This window comes from Antechinus flavipes, chromosome 6 (genome assembly GCF_016432865.1).
Source record: "Antechinus flavipes isolate AdamAnt ecotype Samford, QLD, Australia chromosome 6, AdamAnt_v2, whole genome shotgun sequence".
NCBI lineage: Eukaryota > Metazoa > Chordata > Mammalia > Dasyuromorphia > Dasyuridae > Antechinus > Antechinus flavipes.
Genome location: NC_067403.1, coordinates 241,343,854 through 241,369,279, shown reverse-complemented (window position 1 = coordinate 241,369,279; position 25,426 = coordinate 241,343,854). Strand labels below are relative to the sequence as shown.

Below are 25,426 nucleotides of genomic sequence, written 5' to 3'. Positions count from 1 at the left end.
TCATTGTTGGATCTTGTTGCCGTGTACGATGATCTCCTGGCCCTGCTCGTTTCCCTCAGCATCAGTTCCTGTCAGTCTCCCCAGGCCTCTCTGAAATCCTCCTGCCGGTCATTTCTTACCGAACAATACTCTTCCCTAGCATTCATGTACCCCATTTATTCAGCCATTCCCCAATCGAGGGGCACCACTCAGTTTCCAGTTTCTGGCCACCCCAAACAGGGCCGCCACAAACCTCCGCGCACGCGTGGGTCCCTTTCCCTTCTTTTCCCTTGGGGCGCTGCTGGATGGAAGGGCGCGCACAGTTGGACTGCCCTTTGGCAACGGCTGGCCCCGTTCACAACTCCGGGAGCGCCCCTGTTGGGAAGGGCAAGTTGGGCCTGCGGCAGTTCTCCAGGACGTTGTCCGGCCGTCCGAGCTGGGGCCGGAGCCCCGGCTTTCACCGGCTCCCGCCTCTCCTCGCACCTTCTGTTGCTGCCTTTTTGTCCCTGCACGAGCCGGTGGGTGTGCGTTTGATGCCTTCCCCATCACTGTTCTTGACCCCCTCTGGGTGCCCAACCCTTATACAGCTCCAGGCACTTAATGTTTACAGCGGGAATGCCCCGGGCGACTAAGCTGAGAGGACGATGGGCCCCGCCCTTCGGCAGCTCCAGAACCTTCTCGGGCTCCCTCGGGAGGCTCCGGCTTGGGAGCTCACTCCCTCCCTCCGGGAACAGCCCTTCTCTGTGCCTCAGTCGCCTACTCTGTGAAATGGGAATGATGATGACACATGGTTCACGATTCATTTGCAGGCCACAGAGACTAGAGTGAGTTGGGGTGACGCACGCCTTCCCGAACAGGAGAGGAGAGCTGTGGACTCCTGTGTGGACCCGAGATGGGATTATGGTTGTCAGGCTCCGCCTCCTCCATCTTTTCGGGACTGCTCCGGCGGTCCGGCCTGTGGGCCTGCCCCCTAGCGCTGCCTTCGGGAGAGGATCACTCCGTTCCATGAGAACTACGAATCCCGACAGACCCCGAGACACCATAGGCGGGCTCCGCCTGGACGCCGCCACCACCGAAGCCAATGAGGGTCGAGATCCCGCCCCTTCTCGGGAGTATGAACGAAACGGAGGCAAGAGCAACATCACGTGGCCAGTGCCTCCCTCCCTCCGGCTTCCTTTTTACCGCCCCCACGCCTCCGCAAACGCTCCGCAGATTCGCCAGACCCGGCTACCCAAAGCGTTTGCTTATTAGAGGAAGCGTCCGACACTGCCCGGGTCGGGGCAACAGAGGCCAGGTTAGGTGGCGGAGGCCAGTGTCTGGCCCCGGGCATTTATCGTCCCATGTTTCCGTCGCCTCAGGAAATCCCGCGGCCGAGTGACGAATGTGCGGCCGGAAGTGGGGGCTCAGTGACTCGGCAGGAGAAGATGGCGTCCGTGTGGGACGAGGCTGAGGTAAGCGCCGGCGGTGGCGGCCAGGCCGGCCAGAGGCGAGCGGAGGGCAGGGAGCGGGGTCTAAGTCCGGTCCGCAGATGCCGACAGCGCCCTGGGTACCAGAGAGAGGCGGCCCTAGGCGGAGACCGAGGACGGCCACAACTGCGGGGCTAAGCGTGGGGTTGGTGGGAAGACCTGGAGTGTTGGCATTGAGTAAGCGCCTGCTGTTTGCGGGGCCCGGGTGGGGAATTACAGTGAGACCCGAGGGGAGAGCGCCCTGCCCTCGACCAGCTTCCCTTCTCTGGGGGCCTAGTCCCCACCCAGGGGGTCTGTGCGGGATGAGGACGGGACTAGGCCCGAGCAGCGCGAGTGGGGAGTCGCGGGAAGGCATCACCCACGACCCCCCGTGGAGCGTCCGCGTAAGAAAGGGCAGCGTGCACGGCGGGTGCAAAGACCCGGAGGGAAGAAGGGAGGCCTGAGGGCCGGAGCAGAGAGGGGGCGACAGCGCCCGGTGGAGATGCTCGAGGAGGGGGAGAGACTTGGCCCGAATACCCACCCTGAGCTGGAGCCGGGCTACAACGTTGGTCCTAGTTGTGTCGTGTGACCCTGGGTGAATCGCCTCACCCAGGCCACGGGAGCCACGGGGCATGGAAAGGGCCCTCCCGTGTCGTCGTCAGGAAACGCCTGTGGGGTCACGGAGAGTCCTGCAGGGCGAAGCACCAATAAAAAGAAGCATCCTGGGGCCGCGGGACTGGGAGAGATGAGGGCGGAAGAGAGAGCCAGCACCTACTAAGCGCCTCCTGTGTACCAGGCTTTCCTAATGCTTTCTCATGGGAGGGATTGGGGATGTCCACTTAGCGGTCCCTAAATCCGGGAAATTGGTGAGATTAACGAGAGAGTGTAGAGGGAAGGGGCCAGACCTTGGGGGAGACACCCCAGAGAGTGAGACCAGGAGGATGGGGGCTGGGCATCTCTGGCCCTTGGTCCGCAGGTCCCCCATAAGGAAAGGGAGGAGAGATTCAGGGTAAGAGCCCCTGGATGGGGGGGGGGGGAGAGAAGGGGGAGGGTTCTAAGGGGACCAGCTTTGACTCAGTCCTGTCACACTCCGGATTCTGTTGCGGGGGAGGGTTCTTGGCAGAGATCCGGGAGGGGCTGTCCATTTCCTTCTCCAGCTCATTTTACAGATGAGGAAACTAAGCAGACAGGGCCACACAGCTGAAAAGTGTCTGAGGCTGGATTTGAACTCAGGAAGAAGAGTCCTCCTGACTAAGGCCCGCCCTCTATGCCCTGCAGCCGCTAGCTGCCCATTGGGGGGGACAGTGGAAAGGGGGAGGGAGTGATGGAGTCTGGGGCTTGGAGCCAGAGGACCAGGCTCCCGGCCTGACTGACAGTGTGAGTGGCTACGGGGTCGCTTATGCCTTCCTCTGGACCTCCCCATAAGGTGAGGAGAGGCAGCTGCTGGCTGGAAGATTCCTTCTAGCCTTCGTGTTGAGTATCATTGTCAGGTGAGAGAGACGGGTCCCTTCCAGCTCTGGCAGCTGGAGAATTGACTTGTTGAGCCCAGACAGTTAAGGGGGGGCATCTTTGTCAGTGGGAAAGAGATCCCAGATAGTTGGAAAGGCCACAATTGGCAGCCAGGAGAACGCCTGGCCTAACACATAATAATGTACCCGGCAACCTTAGAGCCCGACCTCTGCTTTTGTCCTGGATCCCCTTTGGCAAGTTGATGACGCTTGTGGACCCCTTTTATATATGTATTTAAGTAGGCTTACCCCAGAAATAATTATATAGAGATGCGGTCATCTAAATACTTTTTAAAAAAATATCTTTTTATTTTTCAAAATACACATAAAGGTAGTTTATGCCATTCATCCTTACTTTAAAACCTTGTGTTCCAAGTTTTTCTCTCTCTCCTCTCTTCTCCCCTCCCCCAGACAGCAAGCAATCCAATATAGGTTAAACACATGCAATTCTTCTAAACATAATCCCCAGAACAAAAAAGGTGAAAGTATTATGCTGTGATGCAACTGAATCCCCACAGTGCTCTCTCTGGATCTCCATCACATAAGTCTATTGGAATTAGCTTGAATCATTATTAAAAAGAGCCACATCCATCTGAGTTGATCATGTAATCTTGTTACTGTGTAGATGTTCTGCTGGCTCTGTTTACTTCACTGACCATCCGTTCATGTAAATCTTTCTGGGTTTTTCTGAAATTTGCCTGCTCACTGTGTCTACATTCATAATCTATAATTTATTCAGCCATTCCCCAATTGATGGATATGTCCTTAATTTCCAGTTCTTTGCCACCTCAAAAAGAGCTGCTAGAAACATTGTTGTACATGTGGGTCCTTTTCCCTTTCTGTGATCTCTTTGGGATACAGACCCAGTAGTGGCATTTGATCAAAGAGTATGCATAGTTTTATACACTGCCACCCCCCTATCCCCGCCTCCAAGGCCCAGTTCCAATTTCTCCTTAGGATGGTTGGATCAAGTTCACACCTTCACCAACAGTGCATTGGTGTCAAAGAATTACTAGTGATAGAAAAACAAAAACACAAATTCATCTGGAGGGACAAAAGGAAAAGAGTATCAAGGGAATCAATGGAGGGGGAAAGGAAGAGAACCTAGTAATACCAGATCTAAATCTGTATTACAAATTAGTCATCATCATGATGAGGTTTATATCCCCTCGATTCCCAGTGGTGATGCGGTTAGTGGCAATGAGAGAGTTGTTAAAATCCCCTTTTGGTCAGCCACAGGTTTAACGTGAAAAAATTCACTTATTCCTGAAATATTAATTGGCAAAAATGAAAGCTGATTGTTGGATAGAAACCAGTTTGCCAAGAGACTGACTTCTATGGTGGCAGAGTTCTATTAGGGAAATGGAGGCTGGCACTGAGAAAAGAATGCCTTCTCAGCAGGCAGGGTGCTAGCAAATTGCTTGGGCCTCTGCAAGGAGGGAGTCCAGAAACTGCCCTTTAAAAGGAGTCTTGACCATTCTCCAGTTGATAAATGGTCAAAGGATATGAACAGACAATTTTCAGATGATGAAATTGAAACTATTACCACTCATATGAAAGAGTGTTCCAAATCACTATTGATCAGAGAAATGCAAATTAAGACAACTCTGAGATACCACTACACACCTGTCAGATTGGCTAAGATGACAGGAAAAAATAATGAATGTTGGAGGGGATGTGGGAAAACTGGGACACTGGTGCATTGTTGGTGGAGTTGTGAACGAATCCAACCATTCTGGAGAGCAATCTGGAATTATGCCCCAAAAGTTATCAAATTGTGCATACCCTTTGATCCAGCAGTGTTACTTCTGGGCTTATATCCCAAAGAAATACTAAAAAAGGAAAAGGGACCTGTATGTGCCAAAATGTTTGTGGCAGCCCTGTTTGTAGTGGCTAGAAACTGGAAACTGAATGGATGCCCATCAATCGGAGAATGGTTGGGTAAATTGTGGTATATGAATATTATGGAATATTATTGTTCTGTAAGGAATGACCAGCAGGATGAATACAGAGAAGCTTGGAGAGACTTACATGAACTGATGCTAAGTGAAATGAGCAGAACCAGGAGATCATTATACACTTCGACAACGATATTGTATGAGGATGTATTCTGATGGAAGTGGATTTCTTTGACAAAGAGACTTAACTGAGTTTCAATTGATAAATGATGGACAGAAGCAGCTACACCCAAAGAAAGAACACTGGGAAACGAATGTGAACTATCTGCATTTTTGTTTTTCTTCCCGGGTTCTTTTTACCTTCTGAATCCAGCTCTTCCTGTGCAACAAGAGAACTGTTCGGTTCTGCAAACATATATTGTATCTAAGATGTACTGCAACATATCTAACATATATAGGATTGCTTGCCATCTGGGGGAGGGGGTGGAGGGAGGAGGGGAAAAATCGGAACAGAAGCAAGTGCAAGGAATGATAATGTAAAAATAATTACCCTGGCATGGATTCTGTCAATATAAAGTTATTATAAAATAAAATAAAATATATATTTAAAAAAAAAAAAAAGGAGTCTTGAGGCTTCAGGACTCAGGTTCCCAGGCTTAGATGCTTATCAGTTTCCAGCCCAGATAGGAATTAACAACATTTCAAAGGGGTGCTTTTTGACCAAGATTTCTAACGGAATCAAAGGTTCTGGCAACCCCAAAAGATAACATCTAAGGGGGGATATGCCTTTCCCAAGAGGGGCTGAGACTCCAAAAGGGATCACAGATCAAAAGAGAATACAGTTTCAGAGTGATAATCTTAAAAGGAACACAGCTTCAGTAAAGGGAAGTTTCCCTCCCATTTCAGTCAAAACAGTCTGTTACTGGATAAGAAATGGAGTGGTTGATCAGTGATCTAAATTAGGCACAGGTATACAAAAGCAAATGAGCATAGAAAGTTAGTATTGGAAAAACCCAAAGTTGCCAGCTATTGGGACAAGAACTCAAGATTTGACCAAAACTACTGGGAAAACTGGAAAGCAATCTGGTGGAACATAAGCATAGACCAACATCTCACATCAGATATCAAATATTAAAATAGAAATGCGTGAAATGGGAAGAGTGGATCTATTGCAATTGCCTTCTATGCACACTATAATTGCAAATTAGTGGATCTATGGGTAGGGGGGAGAATTTGTAATCCAGTAAGTGGTCAGAGGAAGTAAAATGGTTAATTGTGATTACATAAAATTTTCTTACAGACAAATCCAGTGGAATGTGAGCAGGAAAATTGGGGGGGGGGGGGACATTTCTCTGATAAAGGTTTTATTTCTCAGATATATAAAGAACTGAATTAAATTCATCAAAATTGGAACTATTCCCCAGTTGATAAATGGTCACAGGGTATGAACAGAGGAAGAATTCAAAGCTATCTGTAGACAGGAAAAAGAGCTCTAAATCATTAATAATTAAAGAAATTCAAACGACTCTTAAGGTACCACTAACATGACAAAAAAGGCAAATGATAATCTGGAGGGATTGTGGACAAGTGCAGACACAAATGGACTATTGATAGAGCTGTGAACCAATCCATCCATATTGGAGAACAATTTGGAACTATGCCCAGATGCCTCTGAAATTGTGCAAGCTCTCTGACTGTGTAGTATTGCTTCTACCCCAGATATTAAAGAAAAAGAATCTACACTTACAAAGTAGTTATAGCAGCTCACTTTGTAGTGACAGAGAATTGGAAATTGAGGGGATGCCCATTAATTGGGGAATGGGTGAACAAGTTGTGGTGTATGATGTCAGAAACGTGGGAACTAATGCATGCTGGAGTAGGCAGAACCGAGAGAACAGTGTACACAGTAACAGCAATTTTGTAAAAATACCTGCGAAAGACTTAGTGACTGATCAATCCACAATTCTAAAGGAGTCATGATGTAAAATGCTGTCCACCTCCAGATAGAAAGCATTTTTTCCCTTTATTTTTCTTACTTTCTCTCTTCCCCCATTTTCTGAACATGACTAATTGTGAAAATGTTTTGCAATTTGAAAGTAAATAAAAAGAATGGCATCTCTGTCATGGGAAAGCACAGGAGGAGTGGCCAAGCAGTCTGGGGTCCGCCATGTGTTACCTGTTAATCTCTGGGAATTGCTTTCTCATCTGTGAGATATTGGACTACGTGATGTCCGGGGTTCTTCCTAGCTCTGAATCTCAAGGTCGTCTGGTTTCTTTACAGCAAGATGGAATTGGGGAGGAAGTGCTCAAAATGTCCACAGAGGAGATCATTCAGCGCACTCGTCTGTTGGACAGCGAGATCAAGGTAAGGGGTGTCCTGTGGATCTCTATCCCAAGAGATGCTTAAAGTACGGTTACATTAATTATAGCTATAATTAGCACTGTATAATTATATTTAAAGCTATAAAGTGCTACTTTAAAGTTTGCATCAGCTCTTTACAAATAATAATACATTGTATTCTCATGATGTCCTGGGAAGTAGTTATAACCCCCATTTTACAGTTGAGAAAATTGAATTAAATAGGTTAAATGCTTTGTGCAAGGTCTCACAGTAAGTGTCAGAGGCTGGATTTGAACTCAGGCTTTCTTGATACCTAGTCCAGCATTCTAGCTGCCTAATTGTGGAGAATCCTTTTCCTGTCTCAGAACAAATTCTTTGAATCAACTATTGAGCACCTACTGTGTACAGGGCACTGTAGCCAGCTCTCAGATAGCTTCTGGTCCAGGACGAGTGATCAGATACCTTTGTACAAGGGCCACGCAGGGTAGGATGTGGTGGAGCTGTGGTGAGAGGCATTCTGAGTGGTTGGAGAAATTGGAGGGGGTGGGGGGCTCCCGAGTTTTGCCTTTACTTACAGGGCAGGTTTTCACAGGCTGACCCAAGGGTTTCAGAAGTAAGCAACTTTGTGAGGAGGTTCAGGCAGAAGGGGACCCGTTTCCTTTGGGGAACAGTAAGTAGGGTATAGAGGACCTTAAATCTTAGGAGTAGGAGTCAGATTGTGGTGGAGGCACCTGAGGATTTTGGGTCTTTCCCAGGGCTTCCAAAAAGCACTGGGGGTCCTGTGATGGATTTTCCCTTCTCTCTCTCTCCCCATCTGATCCTCTCACATCAGTAGTGTGTCTGCCCAGCTCAGGCTTAGGTCAGGGGCTCTCCTTCGAGCCTTCTGTGGTTGAAGCGGGCTGAAGACAGGGCGTTTAAGGCTGGCGACTTTGGGGGAGGCCCGCTCAGCCACTGGCCAGCCTCGGCAGAGGAGCCCGTGTATGAGCTGGCCCGCGGGCACCTTTGTCCTAGATCATGAAAAGTGAAGTGCTACGTGTGACGCACGAACTGCAGGCCATGAAGGACAAGATCAAGGAGAACAGCGAGAAGATTAAAGTGAACAAGACTCTGCCCTACCTCGTCTCCAACGTCATCGAGGTGTGTGTGCACATGGAGGGAAAAATGGGCAGCGAGCAGAGGAGGGGAGGGAGGTGCATTGGGATCCCGGGCTCCTCCTCATGGGGATTGTCAGGGTCAGACACGGCCGGGCACCGGTGTGCCTCTGCTCTGGCAGCTCCAGGTGACCGACTTTAATGCTAACACTTAAAAGATAGAGAAGAAGGGCTTCCCTGCTCTGTGATACGGGGGTGATCTGAGGGCCCAGAGTACTTAGCTCAGGCTGGGGGAGCTCTGACCAGGTCTCCCTTTCCCAGCTGCTGGATGTTGATCCCAATGACCAAGAAGAAGATGGCGCCAACATTGACCTTGACTCCCAGAGAAAGGGCAAATGTGCTGTGATCAAAACCTCAACCCGACAGGTGAGAGCCGAGGACTCTGCCGTGGGCCGAAGGAGGGGGCCTGCTTGGGAACTAGAGCAGAGAGAGGGCTTTGTGGAAGTCATCGGATCAGGCTGCTGGAAAACCACTCCCCCTCTGCCCTTCTCTTTTATTTGTAGACCTATTTCTTGCCAGTGATCGGTTTGGTTGATGCAGAGAAGCTGAAGCCCGGAGACCTGGTGGTGAGTGACCTTTGACTCTGGGGCTGCCCATTCCCGAATGGCTTCTATAGCAGGAACCTAGCCGGGGCCATTTCTGGCCTGCCTGGCAACCCCTTGTAAGACAGAGGGCCCAGACCTCGTCGGTGCACGTCTGGGGCCTTCCAGAGGGTCAGCCCGCCGCTGTTGCTCGTTGCTCTCGGCCTTGGGAAAAGCTGAGTGTTAACTGTTTTCTCCTCAGGGAGTAAATAAAGACTCCTACCTGATCCTGGAGACCCTGCCCACTGAGTATGATTCCCGAGTGAAGGCCATGGAAGTGGACGAGAGGCCCACGGAGCAGTACAGTGACATCGGGGGGCTGGACAAACAGATCCAAGAGGTGACTGTGGCCGGGCCTTTGCGGGGAGAGGGCGCTTTCCCTTTGTCAGTGACCCTTTGGGCAGGACCTCCTTCTGGGGGGCAGCCCCTGGCGCTGGGGTGGTGCTGAGAACTCAGAAGGTTAATGATGAAGCTGAACTGTGCTGAGGAGGAGCCCGGGGGTCCCTCTTACTGACCTTGTCCTTGTTTGAGCAGCTGGTCGAGGCTATCGTATTGCCGATGAACCACAAAGAGAAGTTTGAGAATTTGGGGATTCAGCCTCCGAAGGGAGTGTTGATGTACGGACCCCCAGGGACTGGGAAAACCCTGCTGGCCCGAGCATGTGCCGCACAGACCAAGGTGAGGGCTTGGCCACTGCAGCCCAGGGGTCCCTCTAAGGAGGCTGGGAACGGGGACGAGGCAAAGGGTGGGACCCAACCGGGACAGCCCATCGGTAGCTGTCTGCTCGAGTGTCCCTCTGCTCTGTCCAGGCCACCTTCCTGAAGCTGGCGGGGCCCCAGCTGGTACAGATGTTCATCGGGGACGGAGCCAAGCTGGTGCGGGACGCCTTTGCTTTGGCCAAAGAGAAAGCCCCCTCCATCATCTTCATCGACGAGCTGGACGCCATCGGAACCAAGCGGTAAGGCTTGAGTGCGCTGTGGGGAGTGGTCCGAGCCCTGGACACTGGACCAGACTCGCTTCTCCAGACAGTCCAGAATGGGGGGAGGGGGGAATGACTCAAGAAACGAGCTGACCCTGGGCTGGGGGGAGGGGGGTGCAGGCAGGGGCCAAGTGCTTTACGGTGGTGGTCTGTCTGGAGCACTTGACCAGCTCCGCCTGTGGCTTCTCCCACCCCACAGCTTTGACAGCGAGAAGGCGGGGGACCGAGAAGTTCAGAGAACGATGCTGGAGCTCCTGAACCAGCTGGACGGGTTCCAGCCCAACACCCAAGTCAAGGTGATGCGTCGGCGTGGAGGCGCCAGCATTCCCCACGTTACCTGCCGAGCGTGGCTCTTGGGGTGGCCGGGCCACAGGGCAGGGGGCTGAGGAGGCCCCAAGGGGGAGAAGGGCCTGAGATGTTGGTGTCCCCTCCCCCAGGTGATTGCTGCTACAAACAGGGTGGACATCCTGGACCCCGCCTTGCTGCGCTCGGGTCGCCTGGACCGCAAGATCGAGTTCCCGATGCCCAACGAGGAAGCCAGAGCCAGGATCATGCAGATCCACTCCCGGAAGATGAACGTCAGGTGAGGGACGATGGAGGCCCTGGGGGGTCCTCCCCGACCTGGCACTTCCTCTTGGTTCCGAGTGAGTCCTGGGATGGGGGAGCCAGAGGCCGGGGGGCTTCCCGGGTGCGGGGCTGACCTGTCTCCCCCCTCTTTCCCCAGCCCTGACGTCAACTACGAGGAGCTTGCGCGTTGCACCGATGACTTCAACGGGGCCCAGTGCAAGGCGGTGTGCGTGGAAGCGGTGAGTGGGCCAGGCCCGGGAGGGGGGAGGGTGTGGGTGCAGGCCCCTAGGCACGGCCTGATCTCGGGCTCCGTCTCTTGGCCGTAGGGGATGATCGCGCTTCGGCGGGGGGCCACGGAACTCACCCATGAAGACTACATGGAGGGCATCCTGGAGGTGCAGGCCAAGAAGAAGGCCAATCTGCAGTACTATGCTTAGGGAGGCCGGGGGGATCCCGGGCCCCAAACCCGGGCCCAGCTCATCTGGCTCGTGGGCTGGCAACAGTAGCAACAATAAAGGTGGTTAGGTTCTTTTCTCCCAATGGGTCTGGGGTCTTGCTTTTGCTCCAGCGGTTAGAACAGGGCGGGCCCCCCGCGAGGTTGGCACAACAGCCTCAGAGCTGGAGAGGGGGTTCTTGGCCCGCCTGCTGTTTATGTGGGACGGGCTGTGCCCAGCTGTGGGGCGTGGCCTGGATTCCTGGGGCTTCCTGCCAGCAGCGGTGAGACAGGGCAGCTGCCCACGGTTTAGGATGCAGCTTTTGAGTCCTGGAGCTTCTTGCCAGCTCCTCTCCCTATGCCAGCCTGGCGCATTCCAGCCTGGCACATTCCATGCATGGCCATCGCCTACCTCGGTACTTCCTTCCTTGGAAGCCTTCCAGATCGCCCACATCTGCGGGTCACCCCGTGCCGAGGCACTACAGCGCCCGTGAGGAGTGTGCGCCGCTCCAGGACGGCCAGGGAGGGAGGGAGCCTCCCCATGGAGCTGGGCACATGGCATCCATCTTCCACCTCTCCCATGAGACGCTAGAGCCCGATTTCAGCTGTCTGCACCTGGGCGCAGCACTCCCGGCCATCGGGCACCACTCACCATCCCCCCTGAGGGCTGGCGTTTGGACGTGTAGTTCCAAGACACCCTAACACCCAGGGTTTGCAAAGTGCCTTATGCTGATGGGCTCATAAGGTCCTTGCCCTAAGCCTGAGGAGGCACTGCTCTCCCATTTTGCAGATGAGGAAACTGGCTAGGAGGTTAAGTGACCTGGCCTGGTTATGGGTGAAACTGGTTAAGGTGTTGGGCTTCCCCTTCCCCCATCACCAGGGGCTGTCAGTTCTGGGCTGATATGCTCAGGTGAGTGGGGCACAGCAGAGGGCTTCCCCAGAGGAAGGGGGCGACTCTCCCTTGGTGCCCTGAATGTGCCCACTGCGGATCTGGAGTGACTTTGGGACAGGATTCTGAGGAGGGCCAGAGCTGCTGCCGGGCCCGGGCACGAGGGGAGCTTTGGGCCTGGGCCAGGCTGGAAGAGCAGGCGTTGGGGGCGAGCTCCCTAGATTCCCCGTCTGTCGCCCCAGCGCTCGGTCAGGGCTGGAAACTCGGGGCCAGAGACTGACGGACGGCCCAGGGCTAGCGTGTGGCTGCCAGGCAGTGGGCGGCTACTGCGGGATCAGGGAGTACGGGGGGACGAGGGCGCAAGTGGGAGCCCCTACTGTGCGCACCCAGAAACTGAGGCCCGGGACGGGCTCCCATCGCACCTCCTCACGGAGACCGAGCCCGGGTGGTGCCGTGGAGGATGGCTTGGGACTGTGGCAGGCCTTCTCAGCCTCAGTTTCTCTGTCTGTAAAAGGCCTGTCCCCAAGATGCGAGTTCTAAGTCCAACGACCTTTCTTACTGTGCTCCCGCACTGCTGAGGAAACAGTGCCTCCTGCTGTTTGGGCTGGACCCCTGCCCCCAGCCCCCTTTGTAAGGAGTGACCTGGGTCAGGCCGTGGGGGACGGGGCGGAGAAGCCCGCCCTGGCCTTGGAGAGGCGGCTGTGGATCCCACTTGAGCTCAGTAGTTCTGGGCCGGGAGGCCAATCACTCATCTCTCCAGGCCTCAGTTTCTCTCGTGTAAAGTGGGTGTAATGCTGATTGTTGGCTCCTGGGGCGGGGAGGGGGGGGGAACCCTGCTTTTAGGACGGATTTTGTGATCTCTGCTTACTTCACTTCCATTAATTCATGGAAATCTTTAAAAATCTTTTTCTGAGAATGAAAATCCCTCCCTCCTCCATCAGAAAAAGAATGGGAGGCAGCTGGGTGGCACAGTGGGGGTGTGCCAGCCCCGAGTCAGGGACGCCTCATACTCGCCAACTGAGTCAAGTTGGACTGAGCTCCCAGGCCCCCCAAATCTGTCATTGGGCCCCCTCAATAATAACTGGCCTTTCAGCCTGGGGGTAGCTGTAGGCGGGGCTCCCCCAGGGTCCATTTTACAGTGCCTGCCACCGACAGGGCGGCAGATGCCGTGATTGTCCCCATTTCACAGATGAGACCGGGGGTGCTGAGGGAGTCGCCGTCCTGCTCTTCCCTTACCCCGGGCTCAGTGCCAAGGCCACTGCCCCCTGGGAAGGGCCCGGAGCCCAAATGAGCTGTGTACGGGGGCTGTCTCTCCAAGACTCCCCATTCCCACCACCCCCAGAGGCCACCTCACTCTTCCCCACCCCCATGGGACCGTCTCCCCCTCCCCACCCCATCCCCCCCGGGGGGCCTGGGCCCCAGAGCAGAGGAGACCAGCTTCAGGATAAAATAAGATTTATTTGCAAATCCTCTCCATTCTGGGGCAGAAGGGCGCAGGCCCGTCGTAAAACCGACCGCGTCTCTGCAGCCGCTTCCCCCGCTGTCCTCCAGGGGGCGCCCGGGCTCCAGCCCCAGTGGGCCTCTGGCGGGGCTCCCCGCGGGGGCAGCGGGCACATTCCCGGGCGCTGAGCGCAGCTTCCCAGCATGCTCCCCGCCCTCCCGACGAAGGCCTAGCCGGGGGAGGGGCGGGGCCGGGCTCTCTCCAGCACTCGGTGCTGACTAAATACTTCCTTTGGTAGCGGGAGGGGGGAGGTGGGAGCCGGGCCTCCAGCCTGCGGATAGAGGCCCACCGGCCTCGGGCCTGTCCCTCAGAAAACCCGGCCCCCCCCATCCCTCAGCTCTCGGAGGGGCCGGGGCCAAATGGGGGCCGGGGCCAAGGGTGGGGCCAGAGCCAGGCTGCCTCCGGATTTTCGGGGCGCTGTCGGATCCCGGCTGGGGAACAGCAGGGAAGAGGAGCCCCAACAGAGAGAAGTGGGGGTGCCCCCCTCCTCACTGAGGCCCAGGGCCCCTCCTCCCACTTTCCCCAGGCCCGAGGCCACCCCTGCAACCAGAAGTTCTGGCTGTCCTCTCTGTCCCCTTCCCCCGGACCCTTCTGCACCCCACACTCCTACGCCGCTGCTCCCCAAAGCTTATTTCCCAGAGACCGGGACCAGAGCCGGCCACCAGAGGGGCGGGGGCGCCAGGCTCGGAGTCTGCCCACGCGGGCGGCTCACCCCCCACCCCCACGCTGGCTCCCAAGCACACACACGAGGTCACGGGACCACCAGGAGTCTTATTGCGGGGGGGCCGAGGGTCTCGGGGGCGTCACTCGGCCAGGAGCGAGAAGAGCACCATCATCACTATGCCCGTGAACAGCAGCAGCACCTGCTGCAAGGAGTTCCTGCGGGGACAGAGGCTTCTGCTTAGGCCGTCACCCGGCCCCCCACGGCCGGGGATTGTGGCCCCCCACGGCCGGGGATTGTGGCCCCCCACGGCCGGGGATTATGGCCCCCCACGGCCGGAGATTGTGGCCCCCCCACGGCCGGGGATTACGGCCCCCCACGGCCGGGGATTGTGGCCCCCCACGGCCGGGGATTATGGCTCCCCCACGGCCGGGGATTGTGGCCCCCCCACGGCCGGGGATTATGGCTCCCCCACGGCCGGGGATTACGGCCCCCCACGGCTGGGGATTGTGGCCCCCCACAGCCGGGGATTGTGGCCCCCCCACGGCCGGGGATTGTGGCTCCCCACAGCTGCAGGTGCCGCCCCCCCTCCGGCCCCTGTTGCTGCTGCAGGTACCAGCCTGGCCTGGGAGGTGACAGGATCAGGGCCGCGGCAGCGGGGGCTCCTCTCCCTGACAGGGGGTGCGAGAGGGGGCATCCGGGACTGAGCCCCACGCGGACTAGGGGCCCTCCGGGCACGGAGAAGTGAGCCCCAAGCCCGAGAGCCCGCGCCACTCACCAAGGGTTCTCCTCCTTCAGGAGGTCCGGCAGCACGTTGACCAGAGCGATGTAGAGGAAGCCCCCGGAGGTGAAGGGGAGGATCCAGGCAATGGTCTCCCCTGCAAAGAGCGGCACCCACTCAGTGCCCCGGCGCCCCCGCCCCCCGCGCCGTCTGCCCGGCCGACACCCCCTCTGGGCCCCCACGCCTCCGCTCCCTACCTGCTCCTTTGGGAGACTGGGCACAGATGGCGAAGCAGGCGCCCAGGATGCCCCCCAGCGCCGTCCAGAGCTGCAGCTTGGCCGCACTCCATCGGTCAAAGCCGGCCCGCAGCAGGATCGCAAAGTCACCCACCTGAGGAAGGGCCCGGCAGGGGTTAGTGCAGGCCCCCCCCTCAGCCGTGTCCCTCAGGGGGTCCGGCCCGGCGGTGCTCCCCGCCCGCTCTCACCGGCACCATGACGGGCACATGGCCAGGGCCCCCGGGGCCCAGCGAGGGCCAGGCCGGTCACTAACCCTTCTTCCCCAGCGGGGCCCCCAGTGCGAGGTGCCCCCCGGCCCCTGACATCTCCAGGCCTCAGAACCCCAAAGTCCAGAGAGAGCCCAAGCTCCGCCTGTGCCCCCTCCCCACCTTCCCCAGACCAGGCCCCAGCGTCTCGCCTCGAGGGCGCCCTCATGACCCTTATTTCTCTTGACCTTTCCCTACACACTCTGGTCCCTCACAAAGGAAGCTCCTGCTCTGTCTCCTGGGGGCCCAGCGCACAGTCGGTGCTTATGCCAGTGTTTCTGTCTGCCTTCATATTGTAGCACCTCGCACGGGGCCTGGCAGAGCCGGGCCGGCCCAGAGACTCCCCCCGAACCCCGCTAGGCTTTCACGGGCTTTCTGGGAGCAGCTCCTTCCTCACCCCCCCCCACACCCTCTGCCAGCCGTGCCCCCCAGGGCCGAGCAGAGCTCCAGGCCGGGCCCTCGAGGTCTGGAAGCCCCCGCAGCCGGCAGCACGTACCTCATGGGGGATCTCGTGGAGCAGGATGGCCACGGTCGTCAGAAGGCCGATCTGTGCAGAGAAGGGAGTCTGTGAGGCCGGGGTCCCGGGGGGCAGTCACTTCTCAGGGTGGGGGGCAGTTACTTCTGGAGGGGGGGGCAGTCACTTCCTGGGGGGGGAGTCACTTCCTGGGGGGCGCAGTCACTTCTCGGGGTGGGGGGCAGTCACTTCCGGGGGGGGCGCAGTCACTTCTGGAGGGGAGGGCAGTCACTTCCCGGGGTGGGGGGCAGTCTGGGCACTCACCTTCTTGCTCACCAGGAAGCTGGCCGCCACAGCCAGCCCGTGCGTGAAGTTGTCGATGGTGTTGGCCAACAGGTTGAGGTAGCCGCTGATCTGGGGGGGAAAGGGAGGCTGAGCCGGGCCGGGGGGCGCGGAGGGAGCACCCCGGGGCCGGGGAGGGGGCCGCGATCGGGCCACTCACTTTGATTTTCTGCACCTCAATGCTCAGGCCTGGAACCGCGGCCGGCAGGGCCAGGCAGCGGCCTCCATTGCGCACGGCAGCAGCCGGGTCTTTGGTGGGGGCCTGAGTCCAGGAGAGTGAGGGAGAAGCGGCCGTTAGACGCCCCCCACCCCCACTGAGAGAGAGACAGAGACAGAAAAGGCCCTTTACTCCGGGGTCCTGGTCCCGCCCCGAGGCCGGCTGCCCGGGCCCTTCCTCCCCGGCGGGCTGCTTGTCCTGGGCACCGGGAGCCCTGTGTTCGGAGCAGGCCGAGCGGGGGCCGGCCCTCACCTGGCTGGGGCGATCCTTCTCCTTGCTGTCCAGGAACATCTTCTCCAGAGCCAGGAAGGTCAGGAAGCCGGCGATGACCCAGAGGCCCAGGAGCTGCTGCTGCTGCAGGCTCTGCCCGGCCCGGCCTGCAGACACGGGGAGTCAGAGCCGGCCGGGGGCCGCCCTGCCCACGCCCGCCCCTCCTCACACCCGGCGGGCCGGAGCCTTACCCGTGGTGGCGCTGCAGGTGTAGGCCCAGGCCTCGGGCAGCAGGTGCAGAAACACGTTCCCCAGCAGCCCCCCCAGGGCGAAGCTCAGCAGCTGCTTCAGGCGCTGGGAGCCAGCTGGAGGGCAGAGGGCGCCGGGTCAGGAGGGCGCCGCCCTGCCGGCCACCTCCTGGGGACCCCCTTGGGATGCCCCCCCCGCTGCCCGAGCATTCCCTGGCAGGGCCCCCCAACTAACTTCCATGTTCTCTCCTCCGTGGCTGCTCTCCCACCTCGGGGCCCAAGCAGAGCGAGGCTGCACTCTCCTCTGGCCGGCCCGAAGCCCCCTCCTCATTTCCTCCCACGCCCCAAACCCCCGGGCTCCGGGGCCCCACCGCTCTGGGCGCCTTCCAGACGGGGCCCCCTGGGAGAGGCGCGAGTGCTGGCTCAGGGTTCACCGAGCACCAGGAATCCCTGGCTCCCCAAGCCCGCGGGGGGCCGCCTCCCTGTCACCCCACTGGCAGCGCCTGAAACGTTGGCTGGCGTTGGGGGGCACACGCAGGGCAGCTCGCCCTTATCTTCCCCGGGGGGGTCTCCTCTCTGCCTCCTAACCTGGCTCTAATAGGACGCCTCGTACACTACAGGCGCTCACTGTTTGTCTCCGAGTCTGTGCTAGAAAATGTAAACAAGTGCCCAGAGCCGGGCCCGGCCCCCCCGGCCCCTAAACCCCCGACTTCCCAGGGCCGACGGGACGAGCGAGAGCTAATGCTGGCCTAGGCCCGAGCGCCTCAGAGGGGACGGGACGGGGCCCGCAGGGGAGGGGCTGGGGAACCTGCCTTCGGAGCAGAGGGCGGCGCCCGTCTCCAGGGGAATGACCAGCAGCGGCAGGACCCCGCTGAGGCCCACCATGAGCGAGCCCACCAGGGAGCAGATCCAGGCGTCCAGCCGCTCGGCGCTCAGCAGGGCCCCCCAAGACTCGCTCTCCTTGTCATCCAGACGACAAGCCGCCGCCGCCCGGCCCCTCAGGGCCGGCTGGGCCCCCCGGGCCACCCCGACGAGCCCCAGGGCCAGCGTGGTGAGGAGGAGGCGTTGCCCAGTCATGCCAGCGCCAGCACAGGGGCATCCAGGCGAATCACGGGCTGGAGAGAGAGGAGAGGCCGGAATGAGACCCTGCTCCCCAGAGCCCCCCACACACCAGGGGACGCCGAGGGGTTCATCTGGACCTTCCGAGGGGCGCTGCCCGCGAGCTGGGCCCCTTCCTTCCCCCGGCCCCACACAGCTCCTGTGCCCGGAGGCTGAGCTCTCCTAATGAAAGGGTGAGGTCCTGGCTGGGCTCTGAACGCCCGCCCAGCAGGGTGCCTCCTGCTGCCAGGGGGCAGGGCCTCCACCCGGCAGATTCATCCCCCCAGGGCCGGGAGTGCCCCCGAGACGAGAAAGGACAGAGGGCACCCCTCCCTGAGCACCGGGGCGGGGGGGCGGGCCGGGGCCTCCGAGCAGAGTCAGACTTTCCCACTGAATCACCCCGGGACGGCCGTGAGTCAGGCTGGGCTGGGGGCTCGGGGCCCCCTCTTCTCAGCCGCATCTCCCCTCCCAGGGGTGCCGGAGAAGGGGGGCTGGCCCGCCCCGGGGCCTCCGAGCCCAAGCCGGGGAGCAGCCCCCCCAACCACGGGTGCCCACGTGGAGTGCGGAGCTAATGGGCTGCCCAGATGTTCCCTCTGCATCATCAGCCAAGAGGAGACGCCGGGAAAGGGAGATTTTACTCATAGGACTGGTCGGGAGGCAAGCCTCCAAGCCGACGGGAGGCCGGCCTCGCCCCCACGGCATCCCCCAGTTACTGTCCGCCCGGCCCCTTCCAGAAGCTTCCAGCCCGGCGCCGGGTCCAGCCTCCGCCTGAGAGCGCCAGGGAGGGGAGGGGGCTCCCCCGGCCGCCACAGGCGTGGCATCCCAGCCTAAGTCACCTTCCCCGGCCCCTTCTCCCCATCCATGACACAACTTCTCCTATAGCCCCCCTCCCCATCTTGGAGCAAGGCCCCGGGAACCCAACAAGGGTATAGTAGGAAGGGAGGGGGAAGAGCCAGGATTCCTGGGTCCTCAGGCTGCGGGGATCCGGAGATTGGGGAGGGGGGTCCGGAGCTCTGATAGCCCTGATTTCTTCACTAAAACAATCCCCTGCTTTCCACAAAAGAAGTCAAATGGACTGATTCCTTCCCAACTCAGTAACAAAGGCCCCTGCCAGGCTGCCACCCCATCCTAAGCAGGGGAAAGGGGGAAGGGGTCTGAAGATGGGAGGGGCCTTAGACCAGGAGGGTCAGACCAATCACAACAGACCAGTCTGAGCCCGCAGCCCGCATCAGAGCCGTCAAATGACTTATCCAAGGTCACCAGAGTACTTTTCCACCTCCCGGTCAGTAAGAGCTTGGACCAAAGCCCCAGTGTCCAGAAATGCTGGAGGGGAGTGGACCAATGAGCCAGTGTCTGCCTGGGGGGGGGCCCTGCTCCCTGATATTTTGGGGTCAGTTGGAGGAACAGGGGATCCAGCTCCCCAATATTTGGGGGTAGCTTGGGGGAGGGGCAATGGGTCCCAGTCCAGTTGATTTGAGGGAGTCAGTTGGAAGGGATGGGATTCAGCTCCTTGCTAACTGGGGATTTATTAGAGAGGGGGGCAAAGGGTCCAGCTCCCCCCTATTTGGGGGTTCAGTGGGAAGGGGCAGCAGGAAAGATCGAGTCCCTAATTTGGGGGTCAAGGCATAAGACCCAGGTCCCTCCTATGGGGTGATGGTCAGAGGGAACAGGGCAGGATATCTGGCCCCCCGATATTTGGGGGTCAGCCAGAGGAGAAAAGTCAACGGTTCCATTCCCTGCTATTGAGGATTCAGCAGAAAAGAGGCAGGAGTCCAACTCTCCACTTCTGGGGAGTTTCAGCTAGAGGGGCTCCAGCTTCCCACTCTGGAGGGGAGCAGGGCGGGGGTCTAGTTCCTAACTATGGGAGATCAGGAGGAGAGGGGATCCAGCTGCCCATTCTTTCAGAGGGGATCAGCCAGAAGGGAGGGCCGGGGGTGCTACTACTGGGGAGTCAGTAGGAGAGAGGGGAGGGTCCGGCTCCGCACTCATGGGGGGATCAGCCGGAGGGGGAGGGAGGGGGGTCTGAAGGAGAGGGGCAGGGGCAGTTCCTCACTCTTTCGGAGCGGATCAGCCAGAAGGGAAGGCGGGGGGCCCAGCGCCCTACTCTTTGAGGGGAGGCGGGGGTCCGGACAGGGGTCGAGGGGCCGGCGGACGCCCCCCGCCCGGCCCGGCCACTCACCGTGCGGCGGCGGCGGCGGTGGCGGCAGCGCGGCTCCGGGTGGCCCCTGCCATCCAGCCCCAGACGCGGCGTCTCTGCCCCTGCCCCCGCCCGGCCCCGGCCTCGGCCCGGGCCCCGGCTCCTCCCGCCCTCCGCCCCCTGCCACACGGCTCCGCCTCCCCGGAGCCCGGCCACGTCAAACTCATCCCGAGCCCGGAACCCGAGACACCGAGGCGCAAGCACCGCAGGGGAACGCTGACGGGAGGATGCTTCCGCCTCTCTCCAGTCTGTGGGGGGACGGGGGTCGGGGAAGCACACTTCCTCCCGGCTTCCGTACGGCTGGAGGGAGAGAGGGAGGTCTTCGGGGGTGGAGCCTTGGGCAGCGGGGCGTGTCGGCCCGCCCCGTTTGTGTGGGGGTGGATTGGAGTGGGCGGCAAAGAGGCGGGACGAGCGCCAACTCAGCCCCTCCGTGATCCATCCTTCTACCCCGCCCCGCGCCATGGGGTTTGCGCATGCTCCTCGAACGACAGTCCTTCTCCGACTGGAGGGCCCCTCGCGGCCGCACGGTGGCGCCGCGGCTCGCCTTCAGCACCCTGCTCGGCGAGGGCTCCGGCCCGGGTCGCGGCTGGCGGGGGCTGGCGCAGGCATGCGCAGTGGGGAGCTCGGGCCTGGAGTCGCAGTGCTCCAGCCCCGGGCCGAGGCCGGGACCGGCGGGCTGTGACTCAGCCTGGAGCCAGGCTCGGGCTTGTAGGGAAAGGGGAAGTGGGGGCCGCAGGGAGGGGCGGGCCAGGAACCTCAGAAGAGGGAATTTTATTCTTACTCATCGAATTATTTTTGTGTTTTGGTTTTTCGCTGGGAGCCTGGTTTCTGTCTCCAGGGACGGTAACCCTTTGGCTGCCGGCGGGCACAGATCCAGGGTGGCTCAGCCTGGGGAGGCCGAGACTGACCCAACACGTGCACTTATGTGGCGCCTCCTGGGTACCGGCGGAGCCGGAGTTCTGGCTTCAGACCGGCCAGGGTCGGGGCTGGGGCGGGGGGGAGGGCAAGGATGAGCAGTTATGAACTGCCCACTGTGTATCCAGGAACTGGGGACACTGAGAAAGGCAGAAACAACCCCTGCCCTCAAGGACGCCACGATCGAAAGAGGGGGCAGCACAACAACAGTGCCCCAGTGAGATACGTCATAGGGGAAGGCATGGAAGGTAGTATTCGCCTCCCTCCGGTTCTGAAGCCCATCTGTGACAGCGGACTCGAGGAACCGCGTTCGCAGGAGACCCCAGTTCAAATCCTGCCAACTGTAAACCAGCTACCGCCTCCTTTTCCAGGCTTAAGGAAGCCCCCCCACTTGGGTCCCTTCTCACCAAGGACCTTCCATGTCTCCTGCTTCTGACGGGCCGCCCCCATTCTCCCATCCAACGGGGGAATCTCCCCGAAATTACCTCGCAATTACTTTGCTCTGGATCCTAACCTCGCACTTGTCTCTTCTTTACAATGTGAACTCCTTGAAGGCAAGGAGTAGTTCACTTTTTAATCTGTGTATCCCCAGGGTCCATACAATAAACACATATGCTCAAGGACTGATTGATTATATGATGGTAACTGACTGTCATTGGGACATGATGCAGGGGGTGGAGCAGCAGGCCTGAGTCACATGTGGCCTCAGACTGGCCTCAAACTGTGACCCTGCACAAGGCACTCGATCCTGTCTGCCTCAGTTTCCTCATCTGCAAAATGCACTGGAGGAGGAGATGACAAACCATTCCAGTATCTCTGCCAAGAAAACTCCAAGTGGATTCAAGAAGACTGGACAGGACTGAACTAAAACAACAGCTCATTACCAATGTAGCCTTCCATATCCTCATCAGTAAAATGGCGGACCTCTAAATTCAACCTGTTATTTTGTGCAAGATAATAAGATATAAAGTGGACGAAGTGAGAGACGCTTCTTGGTCCTTAAGAAGCTGTGTAGTGAATGAGCCAACGTGTAAAGGCAAGAGAATTTGGGAAAGAAAAGAGCCCTGATCAAGAGGGGCGTGTGTGTGTGTGTGTGTGTGTGTGTGTGTGTGTGTGGAGAGGGGAATCATCATGACAGATTTCCTGTAGGAGATAACATGTGAATTAAACCTGGAAGAAATTAAGTGATTCTAAGAGGCAGAGGGGAGCATGGTGGTGGTGGTCTTGGCTGGAACAGCGACTAGGGAGTGATGTGAAATTAGTCTGGAAAGGTCCAGAGGAAAGTTCTTTCTGTGCCTCTGAGTCTCCCCAGCCATGGAGAGAATCCCCAATGTTTCTAGCCCCCTTCTCCCCCCCTCCCCCTCCCGAGGTTTCTATTATATCTGAGAACAGAATCCACTCATGGACTCTTGTTAAGTAAAAGCAACAAGGAACCAGCCTCCACCAGTTTTCAGGCCTGCCCTCCCCACTGCCTGTCCCTTTTTCATTCACCATTGGAACCCTGAGTAGTAAGAGATTTCCAAGCCTGGGCAAGGCTCTTCCACTGTCCCCCGGGCACTCCTGGCTACCTGGCTCTCTCTCTCTACTTCCTCTCTCCCTCCTGGGGAGTTTTCTACTTCCAGATGTTGAATTCTCTCTCCACTGTCAATAATCCGACTTCTCCCCACTCTGAATTTCTCCCAAGACTCAACACCTTAAAAGCCCCGTGCTCCCTCACCCCACATACCACCCAGCTCTGCTCAGGGCTCCCACCTCTGAGGCAGAAGATCCCAGGCTGACTTCTGGGGTGGGAAAGGAACATGGCAGGAGCACAGTTCTAGATCCAGGATTCTGGATCACGCCGGAACCTCTACCCCAATCCCTGGGGCATGCAAATCGCTGAGTGCCAGGCTGGGCAAATCAGCCAGTCAGCAAAACCAGCTTATTATTAAGTACTCACCCTGGGCTAGGCCCGACTTCATAATATACAAATGATTTCATAATAACACTGTCAGCATTCTGACATCAAATATTTCTGTTCTTGGCCCCTGACCCGGACCACTGAGGACAAGGGACAGCACCTAGAGTCTATATCTGGGATTTGAGGGCCTCCCTTCCCTACCCCTCGATGCCAGATGGCCTCCTCTTCAGCCTGGTCTGAGATTCCCACCAATCAGAGCCACCGCTGGGGAGGATGTCTGGGGTGGGAGAAGGGAGGAGGTGGCCTGAATCAGCAGATTAGTTCTGTCACTTTGGATGTTCTCAAAGTCTCCAAGCATCAAGAGGATGAGAGGACAAGAGTCTTTCTTCAGCAAGGAAGGATTGGGATAGGATGTTTGGAGAGTGGGCCCAGCAGAGCATTGGGATACAATTACAGCACAAGGCAATAAACGCTGAGTGCTGACTATATACAGGCTCTGTGCCTGCCTTCATGGAGCTGATGGTCAAATAGAAAAGATAGGCTGAGGGGCAGCAGGATGGTGCAGTGGGTAGAGCACCAGCCCTGAAGTCAGGAAGACCTGAGTTCAAATTTGGCTTCAGACATTTAACTCTTCCTAGCTGTGTGATTCTGGGCAAGTCACTTACCAATTGCCTCAGCCAAAAAAAAAAAAGTAAGAAAGAAAAGAAAAAGTAGGCTTATGTGGCAGGTACCTAGATTGCCAAGAGAGATACCTCCAAGAATGTAGAAATGAAAAGAATACAGACCCGCTATTTTGTTTCTATTAAGATCGCTATTTTGTTTCTATTAAAACCCACTATTTTATTTCTATTAAGACCACTATTTTATTTCTATTAAGACCCGCTATTTAGTTTCTATTAAGACCCCCTATTTTATTTCTATTAAGACTACTATTTTATTTCTATTAAGACCCACTATTTAGTTTCTATTAATTCTGCTATTTTGTTTCTATTAAAACCCACTATTTTACTTCTATTAAGACCACTATTTTATTTCTATTAAGACCTGTTATTTTGTTTCTATTAAGACCGCTATTTTGTTTCTATTAAGACCACTATTTTGTTTCTATTAAGACCCACTATTTTATTTCTATTAAAACCCACTATTTTACTTCTATTAAGACCACTATTTTATTTCTATTAAGACCTGTTATTTTGTTTCTATTAAGACCGCTATTTTCGTTTCTATTAAGACCGCTATTTTGTTTCTATTAAGACCCACTATTTTGTTTCTATTAATTCCGCTATTTTATTTCTATTAAGACCCCCCTATTTTGTTTCTATTAAGACCCGCTATTTTTGTTTCTATTATTACACTATTTTTTATTAGTTTCTAATGTTATACTATAATGCTAATATTATAAATTATATATTATAATAATCATCTCATTAGAAATTCACCAATAAATAAAAGAATTAAATCATTGCTTTGTATTTATATGTATATATTTTCATATATACATATGTGTGTGTTATTATTAAGTTGTTCAATATGTCCAACTTTTGGTGGCTCCACGGACCACAGCACACCAGGTTCTTCTACCTTTCTCTTTCTCTCAGAGTCTGTCCAAGGTCATGTTCACTGCTAACATGAGCCTAGCTCCCCATCTCATCCTCTGCCATTCCCTTTAGCTTTTGCCTTCAAACTTTCTCAACATCGGGATCTTTTCCAATGAGTCCCGGCTTCTCGTTGTCGACCAAAGCATTTAAAATTCAGCTTCAGTATTTGACTTTCCAATGAATCGTCTAAATTTTTTAAGCATTGACTCATTTGACCTCCTTGCCATTCAAGAGACCCTCAAAGTCTTCAGCACCACAATCAAAAGCATCATTCTGGGGCACTTGACTTTCCAATTCTCACAGCCATAAATTGCTACGGGAAAAACCACGTCTTTGACTACCTAGACCTTTGTCGGCAAGGGGATGTCTCTGCTTTTTAGTCTGCTGACCAGATTCACCAAAGCGTTTCTTCCAAGAAGCAAACATCTTTAATTTCGTGACTTCAGTCTCCGTCTGCCATGATCTTTGAGACTAAGATCAAATCTGACACTGCATCCATTTCTTTTCCCTTTCTATACCACGAAGTTTGAGAGCAGTTGCCAAGATCTTAGGGTTTTTGCCGTTAAATTTGCTTTTATACTCTCCCCTTTCCTCAGCAATATATTTTGGCCACCGAGGTTGGATGTGGACCATCGCTTATGTGTCAGATTTGGTTGGATGCTACGTTGGCTAGTTTTGCTGAACTCTTTCTCCATCTTCACGTTCCCCCCTTTTCTCTCTGGACAGTGATATATTGAGAAATAAAGGTGATATACCAAAAGAAGAATAAATCTTATTGAAAAAAACTATACTAAGATCTGAGGAAAATTTTTGCAGTGGACAAAGACAAAGACTTAGAGATAAGTATATAAAGACAGGTGACCCGGGACAGCTAGGTGGTGCAATGGATAGAGCCCCAGCCCTGCAGTCAGGAGGACTTGAGTTCAAATCTGGTCTCAGAAACTTAACACTTCCTAGCCATGTGACCCTGGACAAGTCACTTAACCCCAGTTGCTCAAAAAAAGAGAGAGATGACCTAATTTAAATCCTGTCCCTGGCACCTGACTTCTATG

General features: G+C 56.4%; 2 protein-coding genes and 1 long non-coding RNA gene across 3 annotated transcripts; 2 read left to right on the top strand and 1 right to left on the bottom strand.

Annotated features, from left to right (window-relative positions):
• Positions 1-1,234: 1,234 nt before the first annotated feature.
• Positions 1,235-10,989, top strand: PSMC3 (proteasome 26S subunit, ATPase 3). The gene is made up of 12 exons (XM_051964508.1): positions 1,235-1,430; positions 7,112-7,195; positions 8,183-8,308; positions 8,584-8,688; positions 8,826-8,888; positions 9,106-9,243; positions 9,438-9,581; positions 9,713-9,861; positions 10,082-10,178; positions 10,320-10,465; positions 10,607-10,688; positions 10,776-10,989. Exons 1-12 carry the CDS (start codon positions 1,320-1,322, stop codon positions 10,884-10,886), a joined length of 1,356 nt encoding a protein of 451 aa, XP_051820468.1. The 5' UTR covers positions 1,235-1,319; the 3' UTR covers positions 10,887-10,989.
• Positions 10,990-13,209: 2,220 nt separating this feature from the next.
• On the bottom strand, positions 13,210-22,744 carry SLC39A13 (solute carrier family 39 member 13). The gene is made up of 10 exons (XM_051964433.1): positions 22,629-22,744; positions 17,479-17,781; positions 16,670-16,783; positions 16,461-16,585; positions 16,152-16,253; positions 15,974-16,063; positions 15,692-15,742; positions 14,912-15,044; positions 14,712-14,811; positions 13,210-14,151 (listed from the first exon to the last, which is right to left on the bottom strand). The coding sequence occupies exons 1-10, from the start codon at positions 22,675-22,677 to the stop codon at positions 14,076-14,078; spliced, it is 1,143 nt and encodes a 380-aa protein (XP_051820393.1). The 5' UTR covers positions 22,678-22,744; the 3' UTR covers positions 13,210-14,075.
• Positions 17,741-18,829, top strand: LOC127539958 (uncharacterized). The gene is made up of 2 exons (XR_007948064.1): positions 17,741-17,958; positions 18,237-18,829. It is a non-coding gene; the product is annotated as an uncharacterized LOC127539958 (long non-coding RNA).
• Positions 22,745-25,426: the final 2,682 nt, after the last annotated feature.

Bases quoted from the DNA above. Each gene is read 5' to 3' on its own strand.
- PSMC3 (XM_051964508.1), top strand. From the start codon at position 1,320: ATGTTTCCGTCGCCTCAGGAAATCCCGCGGCCGAGTGACGAATGTGCG. The intron at 1,431-7,111 runs GTAAGCGCCGGC...GTTTCTTTACAG, and splicing joins CCGTGTGGGACGAGGCTGAG to CAAGATGGAATTGGGGAGGA. The intron at 7,196-8,182 runs GTAAGGGGTGTC...CCTTTGTCCTAG, and splicing joins TGTTGGACAGCGAGATCAAG to ATCATGAAAAGTGAAGTGCT.
- SLC39A13 (XM_051964433.1), bottom strand. From the start codon at position 22,677: ATGTTCCTTTCCCACCCCAGAAGTCAGCCTGGGATCTTCTGCCTCAGA. The intron at 16,784-17,478 runs GCAGGTTCCCCA...TCTGCCCTCCAG, and splicing joins CGCCGCCCTCTGCTCCGAAG to CTGGCTCCCAGCGCCTGAAG. The intron at 16,064-16,151 runs GTGAGTGGCCCG...TTTCCCCCCCAG, and splicing joins TTGAGGTGCAGAAAATCAAA to ATCAGCGGCTACCTCAACCT.